General features: G+C 31.5%; 4 protein-coding genes across 4 annotated transcripts; 1 reads left to right on the top strand and 3 right to left on the bottom strand.

Annotated features, from left to right (window-relative positions):
- Window positions 1-2: 2 nt before the first annotated feature.
- On the bottom strand, window positions 3-1,503 carry LOC134831359 (ubiquitin-like modifier-activating enzyme 5). The gene is made up of 2 exons (XM_063845078.1): window positions 1,172-1,503; window positions 3-1,111 (listed from the first exon to the last, which is right to left on the bottom strand). Exons 1-2 carry the CDS (start codon window positions 1,304-1,306, stop codon window positions 62-64), a joined length of 1,185 nt encoding a protein of 394 aa, XP_063701148.1. The 5' UTR covers window positions 1,307-1,503; the 3' UTR covers window positions 3-61.
- Window positions 1,504-2,323: 820 nt separating this feature from the next.
- Window positions 2,324-3,298, bottom strand: LOC134828410 (lipid droplet-associated hydrolase). The gene has a single exon (XM_063841389.1). It carries the CDS (start codon window positions 3,296-3,298, stop codon window positions 2,324-2,326), a length of 975 nt encoding a protein of 324 aa, XP_063697459.1.
- Window positions 3,299-3,564: 266 nt separating this feature from the next.
- On the bottom strand, window positions 3,565-7,884 carry LOC134828411 (dynein axonemal intermediate chain 3). The gene is made up of 3 exons (XM_063841390.1): window positions 7,736-7,884; window positions 4,845-7,674; window positions 3,565-3,968 (listed from the first exon to the last, which is right to left on the bottom strand). Exons 1-3 carry the CDS (start codon window positions 7,882-7,884, stop codon window positions 3,690-3,692), a joined length of 3,258 nt encoding a protein of 1,085 aa, XP_063697460.1. The 3' UTR covers window positions 3,565-3,689.
- Window positions 7,885-9,403: 1,519 nt separating this feature from the next.
- Window positions 9,404-10,804, top strand: LOC134831753 (uncharacterized). The gene is made up of 2 exons (XM_063845564.1): window positions 9,404-10,535; window positions 10,604-10,804. The coding sequence occupies exons 1-2, from the start codon at window positions 9,923-9,925 to the stop codon at window positions 10,693-10,695; spliced, it is 705 nt and encodes a 234-aa protein (XP_063701634.1). The 5' UTR covers window positions 9,404-9,922; the 3' UTR covers window positions 10,696-10,804.
- Window positions 10,805-15,652: the final 4,848 nt, after the last annotated feature.

The following is a 15,652-nucleotide window of genomic DNA, read 5'->3' on the forward strand; positions in this document are numbered from 1 at the left end:
TTAAGTTTAATTTTTACGTCGCTCTGTCAATAAAATACATAAAAAAAAGTCAAAAAATGTCTTAAATCGATTTCATTTGCGCCATCAAGTCTTCGAGACTGACATCGTCGCTCGCTGTGGGCGAAACAGCAGCAGCTCCGGCAACATCCGAGACAAGATCTGGCGGCGGAGCTTCATAGGCGTACCGTAAACCGCCAACTGCTTGAGAAACGGGAGGCGTTGGAGCAACAGGAGCACTTTCATCGACAAGTTCGATGCCAAATTCGTTCGATTCGTGCAACGGGGCGTCATCTACAGCTAAAACTTCTTCCTTGACGACTTTTGGTTTCGCTGCAAACTCTTGTTGTCGCAACACGCATTGCCGATCTTCGCATTGCGGGTTCGGTTTGAGACTCATTTTCGGGAAAAAGTCATTCAGAGCATTATATCCCAAGTAATCCGACACTTCGCCGAATCCCAAGAGGTATTTCAGGGTATTTTGCACCAACATTCCCGCTACGATGCCCATTGTCGTTGGCAACGAAGCAGCACAAACGCCTTCGCGCTTCAAAGTTTTCTCGTCGATATTTTCTGCGACAACCAATGGCGGTGCACAGCCAAAACACGCACTTTCCCCGGGTTTTATGAGTTGAATGTGACCCGAAACAGCATTTTCACTGACGCCGCTTTCCATCCAATTCATCCCGAGCTCGTTGCAAGCCGCATTTATCGCCATGCGAGCCTCGAAATTGTCGACGCACGACAAAACCAAGTCAACAGGTGTCCCTTCTGTCAATCCGCCGCTCTGAATTGTCGCCAAAAACTCATCGAAATGATCGACTGTCGTGATATTGTAATTATTTGTCTCGATTTTGACGTCGGGATTGATGAAATTCAAGGTACGAGCTGCTGCTTCGACCTTCGAAAGACCCGCTTGATCCGGCGTGAAGAACAGTCGATTCATGTTTGCAAGCTCAACTTTGTCGTAATCGAAGAGAATGAGTTTCCCGATGCCGCATCGCGTTAACATGTCAGCTGTAACAGAACCAACGCCTCCCACACCGACAACAGCGACAGATTTTTCACGAATCCGCTCGTAATTTTGCACAATTCCCATTCTCTGAAGAGCCATCTACGGAAAAAAATTATTTTTACTAAAAAATTCTGAAAATTATTTCAAAAAAAAACTCACTAAACGACTGTAAGGATTAGAATCCACAACTTCCGCTGACATTTTTTCGATTTTTTCACGTTTTCCGGATGATTTGTACTTGGCAAGCTCATTTTTTAGCTCTGCTACTTCTCGTTTCAATTCTTCCATCGACATTTTTCAACTCGAACAACGGCTTTCACTTCAAATAATTTCTAATTTGGTCTTTTTATGGACAATTTTTGATGATTTTTGAACAAAACGACCCCCAAAAGCCTTGGAAGACGTCAAAAAGTAGAAATATTGCACAGAATTTGTGTGAAAAAATGCAAAAATATGGAATGAATCACGATTTCACTTTAATTTTTTTTCAATAATATTTACGTGGCACGAACTGTCAAAATAAAGTTTTGAAAATTATTCGTTCAATTTTCATATATATATTTTTTTTTTTAATAAATAAATGGAAGTTTTTAATAAATATATTTAATTTAACTATATTGTGCAAAATATTTAAAATAACTAAAAGTTAAAATAATTAATAAAATAAAATAATTAATTTATATTTAATCAGAAGCAAATTTAAAAAAAAAGTAAAACTTTAAATAATTAAATTTAAAAAAAAAATCTAAAAATTATTTTTTCATACTCTTTTATATCTACATTATTTTTTTAATAAAAAATAAAAAAAATAATTAATTAATTTAATTTATTATTAATTTCGGGTCACTTTTAATTAAATAAAAATTATTATTTAAAAAGCCAAAAATGTGATATTTTTGCGTTTTTAAACAAATTAAAAATTAAATTAAATAATTTAAAAAAATTTTTAATTCGTTTTAAATTTTAAAAAAATTAAAAATAAACAAATACCTAATTTAATTTAAATAATTAGAAAATTAAATATTAAAAATAATTCTAAAAATTTTGTTTTTCATATTTTTTTTATTAAAAAAAATATTTTTAAAAATTATTAAAATTATCATTTAAGTTACAAATTACAAAATTTTAGTAGAAAAACCTAAAAAATCTTTAAAATTTTTTTTTTGTCAACTATTTATAAAAAACATTTATTTCTTTAACATTCATTGAAATCACAATTTTTAAATAATACAAATTCTTAATAATATTTTTTTTTGAAAAATTCTCCGTTAATGATCCCATTTTTTTTTCTTAAATCTTAATTCTCGCCTTTTAACTTTTTCTTGAAGCTTTTTTTTCAGCTAACTCCTTATCCATATCTCCATTTATCCATTCAGCAACGAGATAGGCCATTTCATTGGAGCTTTTCAAGACAAAAGCATGAGCAATGCCCCGTTTACAGAGTTGCGCTTCGACCTCCGGGACATTTTTCGTCAAATCATTGAAATACTCAACGGGAGTCCATCCATCGGTCGTTCCATAATAAAAAGCTAAAATTTTGCTGTTTTTCCGTATCAAATCGTAGTCAGGCGTCACAACTTTTTCCATTTCATCCACAGCGAGATGAATGACTTTTTGCACGATACGCGGTTGCGTGTATTTGAGCGCTGTCCCGATGAATTGCTTCTCGATGCGAAACACCGAAAAGTACAAAAAAATGATAAAAATGCGAACTTTCTCCGGCAGCAAGGCAAAAAGGGCATAAATCCAGACGGCAAGTTGTGTCATCCATGGGAAAAATCGTGTAAAGAGTTTCCCGTTCGGCGATGCTGCCATTCGTTCGATTGTCGGAAAGAGCATGTACGATTTTTTTACTTGTTTCTTAATTTCCGGCTCTCGCAACAACTCCAAATTCATGTAAGCTCCGATTGAGTGCCCGATCATGTAGATTTTGACGTGTTTCGGCACATATTGCTCGATAAATCGCATTTTGTGATGAATTTGTCCCTGCAAATTGAAGAGCTGCTCGTTTCCTTTGAGTCGCGGGACCTTTTTTTCAGAATTTCGGGGCGGATCGTCATGTCCTGCATGCCCAATGCCCCAAATGGGAATCTTTTTTCCGTGACAAACATCCAACGATTCATAAAGTTTTCCGAGGAACTTTGAATAAAAGCCAATTAAACCGGGATTTCCGCTCACACAAATGATTAATTCATTGTCAGAATTGTCGAAACGGTCCGAAATCCATTTACCCCAACACATTACGTGAGTAGGAATTCCTCCGACGTCGATGTAGCCTTCTTGCATCTTGGAATGTGGTTTTGTTATCTTTGTTTTGGTAGATTTTGGACTCGAAAGACAATTTTGACGTTTTGTATGTCCTTGAAAGATTAGAGAATACCGTAATGTCGATAATTTTAATGGAAAAAAAATTTTTTTTTCATAAAAAAAATTGAATTGAAATTTATATTATTCTTAATCTTAAAAAATTAAAAAAGAAAATCAAAAATTTTTTTTGTTTAATTTTTAAAAAAAGTTAAAAAAAAAAATGTTCGGATAACTTTAAATTAATTTATCGAAATTTTAAAATTTTTTCCAATAAAATTTTTTATGGAAGGAAACTTTTGCTGAAATGATGTAAAATTATCAAAATTTATTTAAAAAAAAATCCACACACGAAAAATTATTTTTTTTATGATTATCGCATCGACATTGCCGACACAACAGTTTCATCCATTTTGAAATCCGACATGAGAGACATGGTGTTTGAGCGATCCATTTGACTCTGATTGAGACTTATGTCGGCACTCAAGTGATGCATTCGATCGTTTAAGCGACGTTGTCGTTGTTTCAAATATTGCTCCATTTTGGCTGGATTTCCTCCGAGTGCGCGATCGATTATTTCTCTTCTTTGTCTTGCACGTTCCAAAATTTCATTTGCTGTGGCATCGTGACAAAGTTCAGCATTTTTTTCGATCTAAAAAAAAAAAAATTTTTTATCAGTTTTGGAAATTTTAAAAGGCATTACGTAAAAAAAAGTTTTTGTAAAATGAGTTTTTACAATTGAAATCATATTTTTATAATTTTCTAAAAATTTTTCTCTATGATTAAATAAATTATTTACAATTAAATTATCAAAATAAATAAAATATTAAAGAATTTTCTTTTTTTCTCACATTTTTAAATTAATTAAAATGATTTAATTTATCAATTATTTTTAATTTAATTCCAACTATGTTTTTGAAAATTAAAAAAAAAATAATTTAATTTTTTATTGACTTAATTGTATTTATTTAAACTTATTTTTTTTTAATTTTTGTAAAAAAAATATTTTTTATAAAAAAAATTCAATTTAATATTTTTTATAAATTTTAATTTAATTAATATTTTACAATTTTAATTTAATAATTTTTTCACAAAATTTTAACTTTTTTAAATAAAAATTTAATTTATTTTATTATTGTTTTAAAAATTTTTTAAAAAAAAAAAAATAAAAAAAAAAATAATTTAAAATAAAAAAAAAATTTTAATCCCTCTGATTTATTCTAAAGTTTTTTATAAAATTTAAAATTTTTAGTTTTTGATTTTAAAGACCTTAATAATACATATCAGGAAGGAGAAAATAAATTTTATCGGCAAATATGAAAAAAAAAAATATTTTTATAATTTTTTTCTAAGCATTAGTTACATTAAATTTAAATATTTCTAAAAAATTTGGAAAAGTATGAAAATTTAAATTTTTAACAATTTTTTTTTTTTTTTTTTTGTAAAAATAAAAGAAAAAAAAAATTTTAAGAAACAAAAAAAAAAAAAATGAAAAAAAAAACTTTTTCAAAGCAAAAAAAAAACTTACCGCATCAATAGCTTCCATCCTCACATGATTATATTCCTTCATTTGATGCACTGCCGTTTCCGCAACGCCTTCGACAAGTCGTTCACGTGAATCGTCAATTACCTCTTTCGGTATCAACTTTGACCTCAATTCAGCAAGTTCTTCATTGATTCGCGAAAAACTCGCCTCAATTGCTTGTTTCTTCTCCGCCTGATATTGCCGACGATCTTTTTCGGGTCTCGTGAGTTTTTCCAACACTTCTGGATTAACGCGTCGTCGTTCCATGAGAACTTTCAACAATCTTTCGTAATTCTGCTCATTCCATTTCTTTTCCGCCGCTTCTGCGAAATCAATTCGCTTTTGATCTTTCTTCGGCTTGTTCGTACTAACAGCTGAGGGTCTTGCACGTGCTGCTTGTTCCTCTTCTTCCATAATTTTCTTTGTCTCGGCACGCATTTCCGCCGCCGCGACAAGTCTCGATTGGATAAGATCGCGATTTTGATCGCACCATGCGCGTTTCCACGTTTCCTGATCGATTTTGATTTTTTCGATGCGATCGAAGAGTTGTTCAACTGCCTCGATTTCGTCGGTTTGCATCTGAACGAAGGCATTTGGGAGTAAAAAGACGCGCAAACTGCTGTTGTAATCGCCGATCACGAGCACAGATCGCGCCAAACTGAGTTGATGTTGTGACATTGCTGTCAAAATGTTCCCGCCCAAACATTCTACCAAACAAGGTTCGTTCGTTCGCGCGATAAAATCCCACGCTTCAAACGTTCCATCAACCAACGTGAGAAAAAGCACGCCAGGACGATCTTTGCTCCATTTCCCCGAGGTTATGCGACAAGGACGTTCCCGCCAAAAAATGGGCGCTTCTTTGAACGTTTGTTTCCAAATGCTGAAAATCGTGCCGCCGATCGTAAAAAAGATCGCACTGTGAAAGGGATTTCGTTCGATGGCGATCACGGGATCATTGTGAATTGGCGGGAACATTTCCAAGGGCATTTTTTCCTCATTAACTGCTGCTCCTTGACTAAAATCGAAGCCTTCCCAATGCCCTGTGCAAATTTGCCCGAAAACTGTGCAAACAACGACATTCATATCAAAGTGATCGACATACTCCGGGATGATTTTATGCGTAATTCGTTGCGTAATCTCACTTTTTCGCGCATTCAGAGGCTCATAACGATAAATTCCCTCAGTTAGGAGAATTCCCGTCAGAGGTTTCTCAACCAAAAGACGATAAACGGGCTTCCATGACATATCGAGCTTCACGTAAGGCGACTGATCAACCTCTAAATTGACAGGAACACGAAATTTTCGTTCAACTTTCCGCTTTTTCAGCTCGTCATCCGGCACTACCCAATCCAGATCCCAAAAACAAATGTTGCCATCCAAAGAACTTGTCGCAAAATGACGTTTATCCTTCGCCGGAGACTCTTTAACTTGCCCCCCGACAGTTATGTAGTAATTTTGGGGCAGCCATTTGACGCCGGAGATCGTTTCGAGATGAGAATCTTCCATGTTGCTGATGGCGGCGGGATGCACGAGCTCTGTATCGGTTACTTTTACCCAATTCAGGAATTCTCGCGTCATGCGACGATTTGAAGCTTGTTCCGGCGTAAGAACTTCCTCGATTTCGACACGTTCGATGCATCCTTTGAGGTCCCACAGCACAATATCGCCCGAAATCATGCCGCCAATCAAGATATTCGGGTTGTACGGGCAAAAACTGAGGGTGTAAACTTCTCGGGGAGCGACTAATTCCAACTTGGGCTTTAAAGTGTCATCAAAACTCCAGATTAAAACGGGATTTTTCTCCAAAATTGTGCGTTTCACGAGATTTGGGGACTCGTCGTTCGGTACAAAGGTCGAAAATGTCTCGAAAGTGTACGAAACTGCTACAACGCCCGAAAATTGGGGATGCCAAGACATCGAAGAGACATACCGATCTTTAGTTTTTGACATGTCAGCGAAACAAAAAGCTTCCTCGAGATGCGGCGTGTTATACCGAGGCGTGGGCTTTCGTGCTATCATGTTATAATCATCGCGGTACATGTCGATTTTGTTGAATTCAAGTGTTCCAATGAGATTTTTCACCTTTTCTGATGCCTGGATGGGCAGATCTGTGCCCGGAGTGGTTACTTGCGATCGAGATTCCTTCGTAGAAGTCTTCGATATTTCATCAGCGGTTGGTTTTACGTCAACTTCTCGCTTAATTTCGTACAAATATTGAGACCAAGCGTTTGTCGGGAACGTTGGATCAGTTTGTTGGTACTTGTGACACGGAATTGAGCCACACTGGATGGGCATGTCGTTGGTTTTCTTGTAAACTGTCTCGATAACGTTTCTGCCGGGCACAAGTTCGACATAACCGTCGCGCGAATCCTCGCATAAACGCATCGCGAAGAAGGAATTTGCCATGCGGATTGGGTAAGTACTTTGAACTTCGACGTAAGAACTGTTTTCGCGACGCTCCGGTTTGAATAAGTCGACTTCTTTTTCACTTCCAGCCGTTTCCCATTTGCGAGGCTGTTTGATGACGAGATTTCTCGCCTTCAGTCTGTCCAAAATCTCGAGTTTGCGGATTATTTCGCTTGCTTCCTTGGCGATTTTTTCGTTTTCGAAGACAATGAAGAGATCATCTTGATCGGCGCCGGATTGCGAAATGTATCCGAACAACACCAATTGTCCTTGTTCCATTTCGCGAAGCTTTATTTTGAGCTCCAACAACGCCGGCGAGTCATCAGGCAGGTAATCTTCGAGAATTTCTTTGCGAATTTGCTTCCATGGCTTTTCCGAAGACACGTTTGGACCGACTTCGACTCCCATGTCTTGTTGCAAATCGCGACTAAAATAAAAAAAATCATTAAAAATTATTTTTTTTTAATTTTAGGATTAACAAAAATTACTCCAATTTGATCTTTGTGCAATCAGGAAATGATAAAAGTTGTTTGCGTGCCTCTTCTTCGTCGAAGCCAACAATTGCGAAGTAATCCTCGTCATCAGATTCGTAATCCAAGTCGTCAGATTCAAAGGAATTGTGGATGTCGTCGATCATTTTGATGGAAAATTAATTAAAATTGAGTTTTTTTAAGGGGTTTTTGTGTGAAAAGTGGCGTCATAAGAGATTGACATTAGAATAAACAACAAATGACGTTGAAGAAAGTTGTTATGGAGATCAAAGATCGTCATGGAAATCGATAAACAAGATACCTTAACATGAATTTGGGTGTTGAGGAATTTTCGAGAGGACTTGTTGCGCTTCACGACGACATGATTTGGTTACGTAATAAGCAACAAGTGGGTAATTTATATGAAAATTTTATTTTTTGCTTTTTGGTTTAATGGAATTTTTAAAAATTTATTTTTTTTTATAAAAAATTTTCATAAAGTACCTAAACATTTATTTTTTCAAAAAATTAAAATAAAAAAATATTTTTATTTTATTTTTTTATTTTTTAAAATAAAAAATATTTTTATTTTATTTTTTATTATTTTAATTTTTTTTAATTAATTTTTTAATTTATTTTTTTAATAGATATAAATTTTAATTTAAAAAAAAAAAATTTTAATAAAATTTTATTTTTGAATTTATTTATTTTTTTAAAATTTTGATAATTTTATAATAAAATTTTATAAAACAGCACAAAACGATTTTTTGTGTATCAAAAATATTTTTTACAATGAAAATTTTTTTAAATAATATAAAAATTAATTAATTTTTTTATAACTTAATTAATTTTATTTTTTTAATATATTTCGGTGAAAATTATTTTAATGAATATAAAAGATAATTATCTTTTTTTTTAAATTTTTGAATTAAAATTTTAATAAATTTTTTAAGAAAACTAAGGAAAAATTATTTTATTATTATTATTTATTATTTTTTAACCATTTAATTTTTAAAATTTTAATTTTTTGAAAAAAAATATTTTTTAGTTAAATTTTTAAAAAATAAAAATTAAATAAAAAATTTGTAAAAAAAATTATTATCAAAAATTTTATTATTTTATTAATTATTTTAATTTTTCGACTAAAATTTTCAATGAAAAAAAAAATTTTTAGAAGATTTTTTTTAATTTTTTTAACAAAATTATATTTTTTTAGGAAAATTTTGGAGGAAAATTTTTTTTCGAACGCCAAAAATGTCAAAAAATTTGGGTAACGAGTCTTGCGCACTTTCACTCAAGGTCAGTAGAGCAAAAAATAGTTGCTAAAAAACTATCTATGTTATAACTTTTACGTTTCAAGGGAGGCAATAAATTTTCCTGCTCGTAAAAAATAACTTCGTCAACTAAAAATGAATCCAGTTTGCTGTACTGTCGACACCTGCGAAGTAAGCTGCACGACATGTAACTGCTGCGGCACACGTGGAAGTAACGAACACAAAAAACCCGAACGACGACGACGACGAAGAGTTGTTGGATGACGAAAGTACTTTGCCATTGGTTGAAGCGCCGTCGTCGAAGCCCATCGACAAATGGAGCGACAGTCTAAGCAGTAGTGCGGGCGATATTGCACCGCCGCCGCCGCCGTCAGACAACAAAAACAGTTCAAAGGTCAGTTCGCGATCGATTTTCGGGTTAGGTAACACAAACAGCTGCAATCTCAGCGTCATTGGCGTTCGAGCAAAATTACATTCGGAAGACGAGGTACAAAGCACGGGCAAACTCGAAGTCCCGCGACGCTTAAGTTTGTTCAAAACCAACTCCTGCCCGCTAATTTACGTGAACGATCGACGACTTTCCATCAAAAGCATCGAAAATTTGCGCGAAGACAAGGACAAATTGGTGCGCGATTGGCTTGCGTCGCAAGAAAAACATCTTCAAAAGTCCCCGCAGAGCATAAAAAGTCTTCAAAGCTCGCCAAAAAAGCGAATTAAAAGCGGAAAAAGCTCCGTTTCGGCGAAAAATTCACGCGAAAGCCTCGCCTTGGCAGAAGTTTTCCCGGGATTGACGAGAGACGAACTCGAACCTGACGAAGAATCGCTCGACGAGTTCTTCGGAAGTAAAAATAGCAGTTCTTGACGCCCGAAAATCGAGTATAAGCCTGTCACGAAAGTCTCGCCATCGCCGAAAAAATTGAAAAAATCAAAAATGCCGGAAAAACCTGTGTGTCGCGCGTGCCTTAAAACCTCATTTCGCCTGAAAAAAGTCACGAATGTCGATAAAAAGCTCTCGATGACAATTCAAACTTCATATTCGCTCCTCACGGGCATCAATTGCGCCGAAAACGACCAAATCTGCCCAAAATGCCTCAAAATGTTGGTAAAATGTTCGAAATTCATCGAAAAATGCGAAGAAGCTGATGCCAAGCTACTACAAGAAGCCATGAATTCTGATACGGATTTTTTCGATGACTCAACGACGACGGAGGAAGTCACGGAAGAGCCAACGGATCAAAGTTGTGAAGAGCCACAAACGCAAAATATCGAAGAAGAAATCTCGAGTTTGTGTTCTGAAGCAGGAAGTACGGAGGAAACGTCGAAAGTGATGGAAACTGAAGTCACGGTTCACTCAGCGAGCAGTAAAAGTGTCAAATTTCACGAAAATTTGGAGGAAGTGTACGAATCTGACTTTGAGGAATGCAGTTCGGAGACGGAAAGCTCAAAAGTGCCTCAAAAAATGACGAAATGGAAGCGAAAAAGACCGCGAATTGTCAGAAGAGCCCAAAAAGACGACAGTTTATTCCATTTTTGTAAAGTTTGTCGTAAGTTTTTAACTTTTTTTTTCATCAAAAAATTAAATTTTAATGAAAATTTTACATTTTTTTTGTAGGAAGAACATTTCCGGATAGATTTACACTTCAAATGCATCTCAACGGGACTTCTGTATACATCCCCGGAAATCATGCCTTCTTTGATTTTTGAAAAAATAACCTTAAATACCCTTTTTGCCACGAATTTCTTCCTTTAGATGTCAAACATCAACCAGTAGTGCCCAAAAATGAATAAAAAAAATCACTTTGTTGTTGCACTTTTACTCGTAAAAATTTTTTTTATGAGAAATTACGACTTGAAACATTAAAAAACATCGCAATACTCAACGATTTCCGGTTTGAAGTGATAAAATTCTTGCAATTTTTCCATGAATGAAGTCGCGAATGATTAATTTCTATGAAATTCTTTAGTTTCGCATCAACTTTTGACTTGAAAAGAGGTTCTGAGACATAAAAATGTCTTATGAACGATTAAAATCGACAGAAAAGGCGAGTAATTTAACAAAAAATTCACAAAATTCAGTCGAAAAAAATGTTTTGAGCAAAATTGAGGATCGTTACTTGCTGTTAACATCAAATCAGAAAGTAACTGATGTCAAAAAACGGAGCAAAAGTCTTTCACGAAACCATTTAAAGGACAAATTTCGGGTCTTTACATGACAAAAATGACCAAAAATTATTAGTTGAACATGAAAAAGTTGAAAATTCGGCAAAATCTATCGAAAAAATTGACTTTGAAAGAACTCACAGAGCTTCATTTAGTTGAAAATTTCTTCAAAAAACGACTTTAACGGGATTTTTGTATGATTTTTATTCAAAATCTCCCTTGAATGAACACTTTTTCACGTCAAACGATTCATTCATGTTTGCACATGAATAACAGCAAATAGTCGTGAAATTGACCGAAATATCGCTGAAATTTTCGCCTTCGACCTCTTTAAATAACGAAAACAAACAGTTTGCAATTGTGCATAAGTCTAAAATGAGTCGCATGAAATTGAGATTGGAAATCGCCTTCACGCTGATTGCACACAGCCCATTTCACAATTGCAAATTTGTGACAGCCCCGAGACACAGGCGGCACAAATTTCTAAATGTGCGCTGGACTTGTTCATTCCCGAGTTCAGTGAGACGAATGAAAATGATGAATGAACACCCCAAGGCAAGAGAGAGAGAGATTCTCTCACAACGAAATTTTCTACACAGCTGATTTTTTGTTTTGGTTCGTCGTCGTGTATGTGAACAAAGCAGCTGATATGAGTCGCAATACATTCATCGTCGTCTCCGTTATTTGTGAATGAAATGTACGCAGTTGGGAAAAAATCTAACAGCAATAAGTTGCATTATTTGTGCGGCAGTCGTTGAATCAGGAGGTTTTTGCGCTTGAAACGAAAAAAAAATAAAAAAAAAATATTTAAAAAAATTCTTTAAAAAATTTCATCAAAAAAATAATTTAAAAAAGTGAAGCAATATCTAAAAAAAATTAAAAAAATCAAGAAAATTTTACGTAATTAAAATCGCAATTGTTACGTGTGCATAAGAAAATTTTGGTCATACAAATTTTCTCACTTACGTCAAAAAAATAAAATAAAACAAATTAGCGAAAAACTAATTAAGGCGAAGGATTAATTAACTCAGGTAAGTCATTAAAGCCAAAAACTAACAAAAAACAACGAAAAACTCAAACGTGTAAAAAAATCAATGAATTGCGTTTTAAACTTTTTTTTGATGATTTATATCATAAAAAAATTATTTAGACATCGTAATAAAAAAAAAGTTAAAAAAAAACACTGATGATGATGGTCTCTATTGATTTTTCTTATGTTAAAATTAAAACGTGTGTTATGAAAAAAAAGTACGGAAATAAAACAATTTTCTGTATGCAAATTTTCTTCAAGAGTTTCGCGATCGATGGAATTGATTGTTTTAATTTAATGGACTGTGAATTTATTATTATTTAGTGCTCGTTATTTATGGAAGAAATTTTTGTGAAAACAAATTTTTTTTTTTTGATATTTATTCCTTTATCGAAAAAAAATTATTTTTATTTCAAACTTCAGTTTAAAAAGTTTTTTAATTAAAAAAAAAAAAATATCAATTTTGCTAAAAAAAATTTTTAGCCCAAAAATTCTTAAAATATTAAAAATAAATTCAATTAAATTTTACAAACTTCAGAATTAATTTTTTTTTCTTTTAAAACTGTCAAAAATCTTTTGAATAAAATTTAATTTAGAAAAAAATTTTTTTTTCAATTTTTTAAAAAATAATTTAAAACAAATTAAAAATCTATTTAAAAAATTTGAATTAAATTTTATTTGAATTGATTAAATAAATTTTAATTCAAAAATAAAATAAAATAAATAAATAAAAATTACCGAGCTTTTTTTTTAACCAAATTTTGTATCATATGTAATTTAAAAAAAAATAAATTAATTTATTTGTTATTTTAATTAAATTATTTAAATATATATTTAATTTAAATTATTTTTTAAATTTTTGTTATTTTTATTAAATTATTTAAATTCATAATTAATTGAAATAATTTTTTTTATGACATTAATTAATTTTTATTTTAAGTTTTTTTTTAATTTTTTATCAATTTTAAGCTTATTTTTCATATTTTTTTATATTTCAATAAAATGTCATAATTTTTAATCTCTTGTTAAGCAAAAAAAATCTCAAAACAAATCAATTTTTAACGCTTAAACACCCATTCAGTCCGAAATTTATTCATAAAAATTCTCGTTGCTTACCTCACCTTACATTTTGTAACACACAAGATCAAGATAAGCACGACTCACATGTAAATTCTCAATATTTTTACATAAAAAAATTTAAATTTAATTTTTTATCTAAAACTTTGAAAAAAGAGCAAAAAAGAGGCGTAATTGCGATTTTTCTGATAAGCAAAACTTTGTCTTGCTTTCAAAATTTAGTTCAAACTTAATTATTCATTCATTCTGTAAGGCACTGTGTCACTCTGTCAATCTTTCCAACACGACATTAGAACACATTAGATCACACAGCGACAGAAAAACCAGGCGGCACTTCATTAAATTTTTGAAAAATTACATCATTTTAAAATCTCGCATTAATTTCAAGATTTTTACAACAAAAAAAATTGTTTTTTTTTTGTGTGCAATGCAAGTTATTTAGAGAGAGAGGCAATTATTGTAAGACGGAATGACGCGAGTAGTTTGCTTTGAAGTTAAAAGTCCGGTTCGAATTTTAAACGAAACTATTGATTTTTTTTCTCGCAGTACAGTCAGTGTGTCAAGTTAATTGATAACCCAATGTCATTTAAAACGCTTATTTACGATGGGTGTAGGAGTCGTTATTGAGCCAGATAGTAAAAAAAAGTGATTATGAGTGTTATTGATAAGGAATTATCGGGCAGGTGTGTGAGTTTTTCTATGGGGTTTTTGTCCTTCCTTGCAATAATTTTCGAATAAATGCCTGCCATAATTGCTCTAATGCACTAAATTTGATTAAAAATGATTTTTTTGACCTAATTTCCTCTAACGAAGCAATTAAAAAGGAAAAAAATGAAGAAATTTTTTTTACCTTTTTAAAGAACCGACAATATTGCACTATTCACATAAATTCATAACAATCAACACTCGTTTTATTTTTTGTTATTTTTTCCTCCTCTGTTTTCTTCTTTTTTTCTTGAAAATTTAAAAAAAAAATCAACATTGCACTGTCAATTCCAACAACATCCACAGAGGAAAAGAGATTACCATTACACTTTTTTTCCTCAACGACACCGCACGAGTTTCATAAAATAATAATAAGCGACAAGCTGGCAAGAAAGTAGTGATAATGTACCTACATTTTTTTCATATGCCAACAAATTGTCATGATATGTTGTTTATTTTTCGTGTAAAATAATAATAATAATAATGAGAAAGAAAAATAATAAAAGTTGGTGATTCTCGTGAAGCACTTGTTTCACGTGTGGCACAAAGGTTGTCTTTGTTACGCGACGACAGAGCTAAAATAAACAGCTTCTTGTTTTACTTTTTTTTCGTTTTTTGATATTTGTGGTTCTCTGTGGTCGCATTTCGTGGCGAAGAATGGTAATTAAGTAGACAGGAAATTCGATGGCGACAGTTGTTGTTTGAGAATGGATCGTTTTGTTGCATGAAAAGTCTCCGGTGTCTCGTGAGTTTGTGTACTTGCTGAGAATTTATGAAATTTTAATTTTTAATTGAGGTTTTTTTTTGTATGAAAAAATTAATTTATTTTTTTAATTTTTTTTAATTATTTTTTTAAATTTAATTTAATATTTTATTCTTAAAAATATTTAAAGATTTAAAAAATTATATTTATTTATTTTTTAATTTATTTTATTTATTTATTTTTTTTTCAAATTTTATTTTTTTAATTTTTATTAAAAAATATAAAAATTCAAATAAATTTAATTATTTAATTTAAAATAAAAATTTATTTAAGTATTTTTTTTTAAATTTCAATTTTGAGAAATTTTAGTTTAAATTTTTAAGTTTTTTAATTTTATTTTATTTTCATCAATATTTTTTGTTTTTTTTTTAAATGAAGTCACAAAATTTTTATTTATTTTTTTTACTAAGTTTTCAATCGAGAACGCAATTGATAATTTTTTAAAATTTTTATTTAATTTTATTTTAATTAATTTTATTTAATTATTTGATTCAATTAATTTTTATTTTATTTATTTTTTTTATAAATTTTTTGATTTTTTCAAAATTCGATTAATTTTTATTTTTTTTATCAATTTTTTAATTTTTTTTAAATTTTTGAATTTTTTCGAAATTTTTTTATAAAATTGTCAAAAAGTATTTAAAATTTTCTCTAAAATATTCAAAATTAATTCATTAAAACTCATATACAGACAAAAAAAAATTTTTACAAAAATGCATTGACCTCCCCTTAAAAGCCAAATCTTGAACAATACTCTAATTAACATTCTCAGAATGTGTTTACCTTTCTAACTATTTAGCTAAATAATAGTACTAATAACAAAATAAATATGAAATCCATGTAACTTTTAAGACATAAATTTCATGAGAAAATATCTAAATGCATTAACAAGAAACGCCTTAAGCAACAGACACCATATATAGGGC

Source organism: Culicoides brevitarsis, chromosome 2, assembly GCF_036172545.1.
Source record: "Culicoides brevitarsis isolate CSIRO-B50_1 chromosome 2, AGI_CSIRO_Cbre_v1, whole genome shotgun sequence".
Taxonomy (NCBI): Eukaryota; Metazoa; Arthropoda; class Insecta; order Diptera; family Ceratopogonidae; genus Culicoides; species Culicoides brevitarsis.

Coding starts and splice junctions, on each gene's coding strand:
- LOC134831359 (XM_063845078.1), bottom strand. CDS start 1,306: ATGTCGATGGAAGAATTGAAACGAGAAGTAGCAGAGCTAAAAAATGAG. Junction 1,112..1,171: donor CTAATCCTTACAGTCGTTTA/GTGAGTTTTTTT, acceptor TTTTTTCCGTAG/ATGGCTCTTCAGAGAATGGG.
- LOC134828410 (XM_063841389.1), bottom strand. CDS start 3,298: ATGCAAGAAGGCTACATCGACGTCGGAGGAATTCCTACTCACGTAATG.
- LOC134828411 (XM_063841390.1), bottom strand. CDS start 7,884: ATGATCGACGACATCCACAATTCCTTTGAATCTGACGACTTGGATTAC. Junction 7,675..7,735: donor TGCACAAAGATCAAATTGGA/GTAATTTTTGTT, acceptor TTTTTATTTTAG/TCGCGATTTGCAACAAGACA. Junction 3,969..4,844: donor GGATGGAAGCTATTGATGCG/GTAAGTTTTTTT, acceptor TTTTTTTTTTAG/ATCGAAAAAAATGCTGAACT.
- LOC134831753 (XM_063845564.1), top strand. CDS start 9,923: ATGCCGGAAAAACCTGTGTGTCGCGCGTGCCTTAAAACCTCATTTCGC. Junction 10,536..10,603: donor CCATTTTTGTAAAGTTTGTC/GTAAGTTTTTAA, acceptor TTTTTTTTGTAG/GAAGAACATTTCCGGATAGA.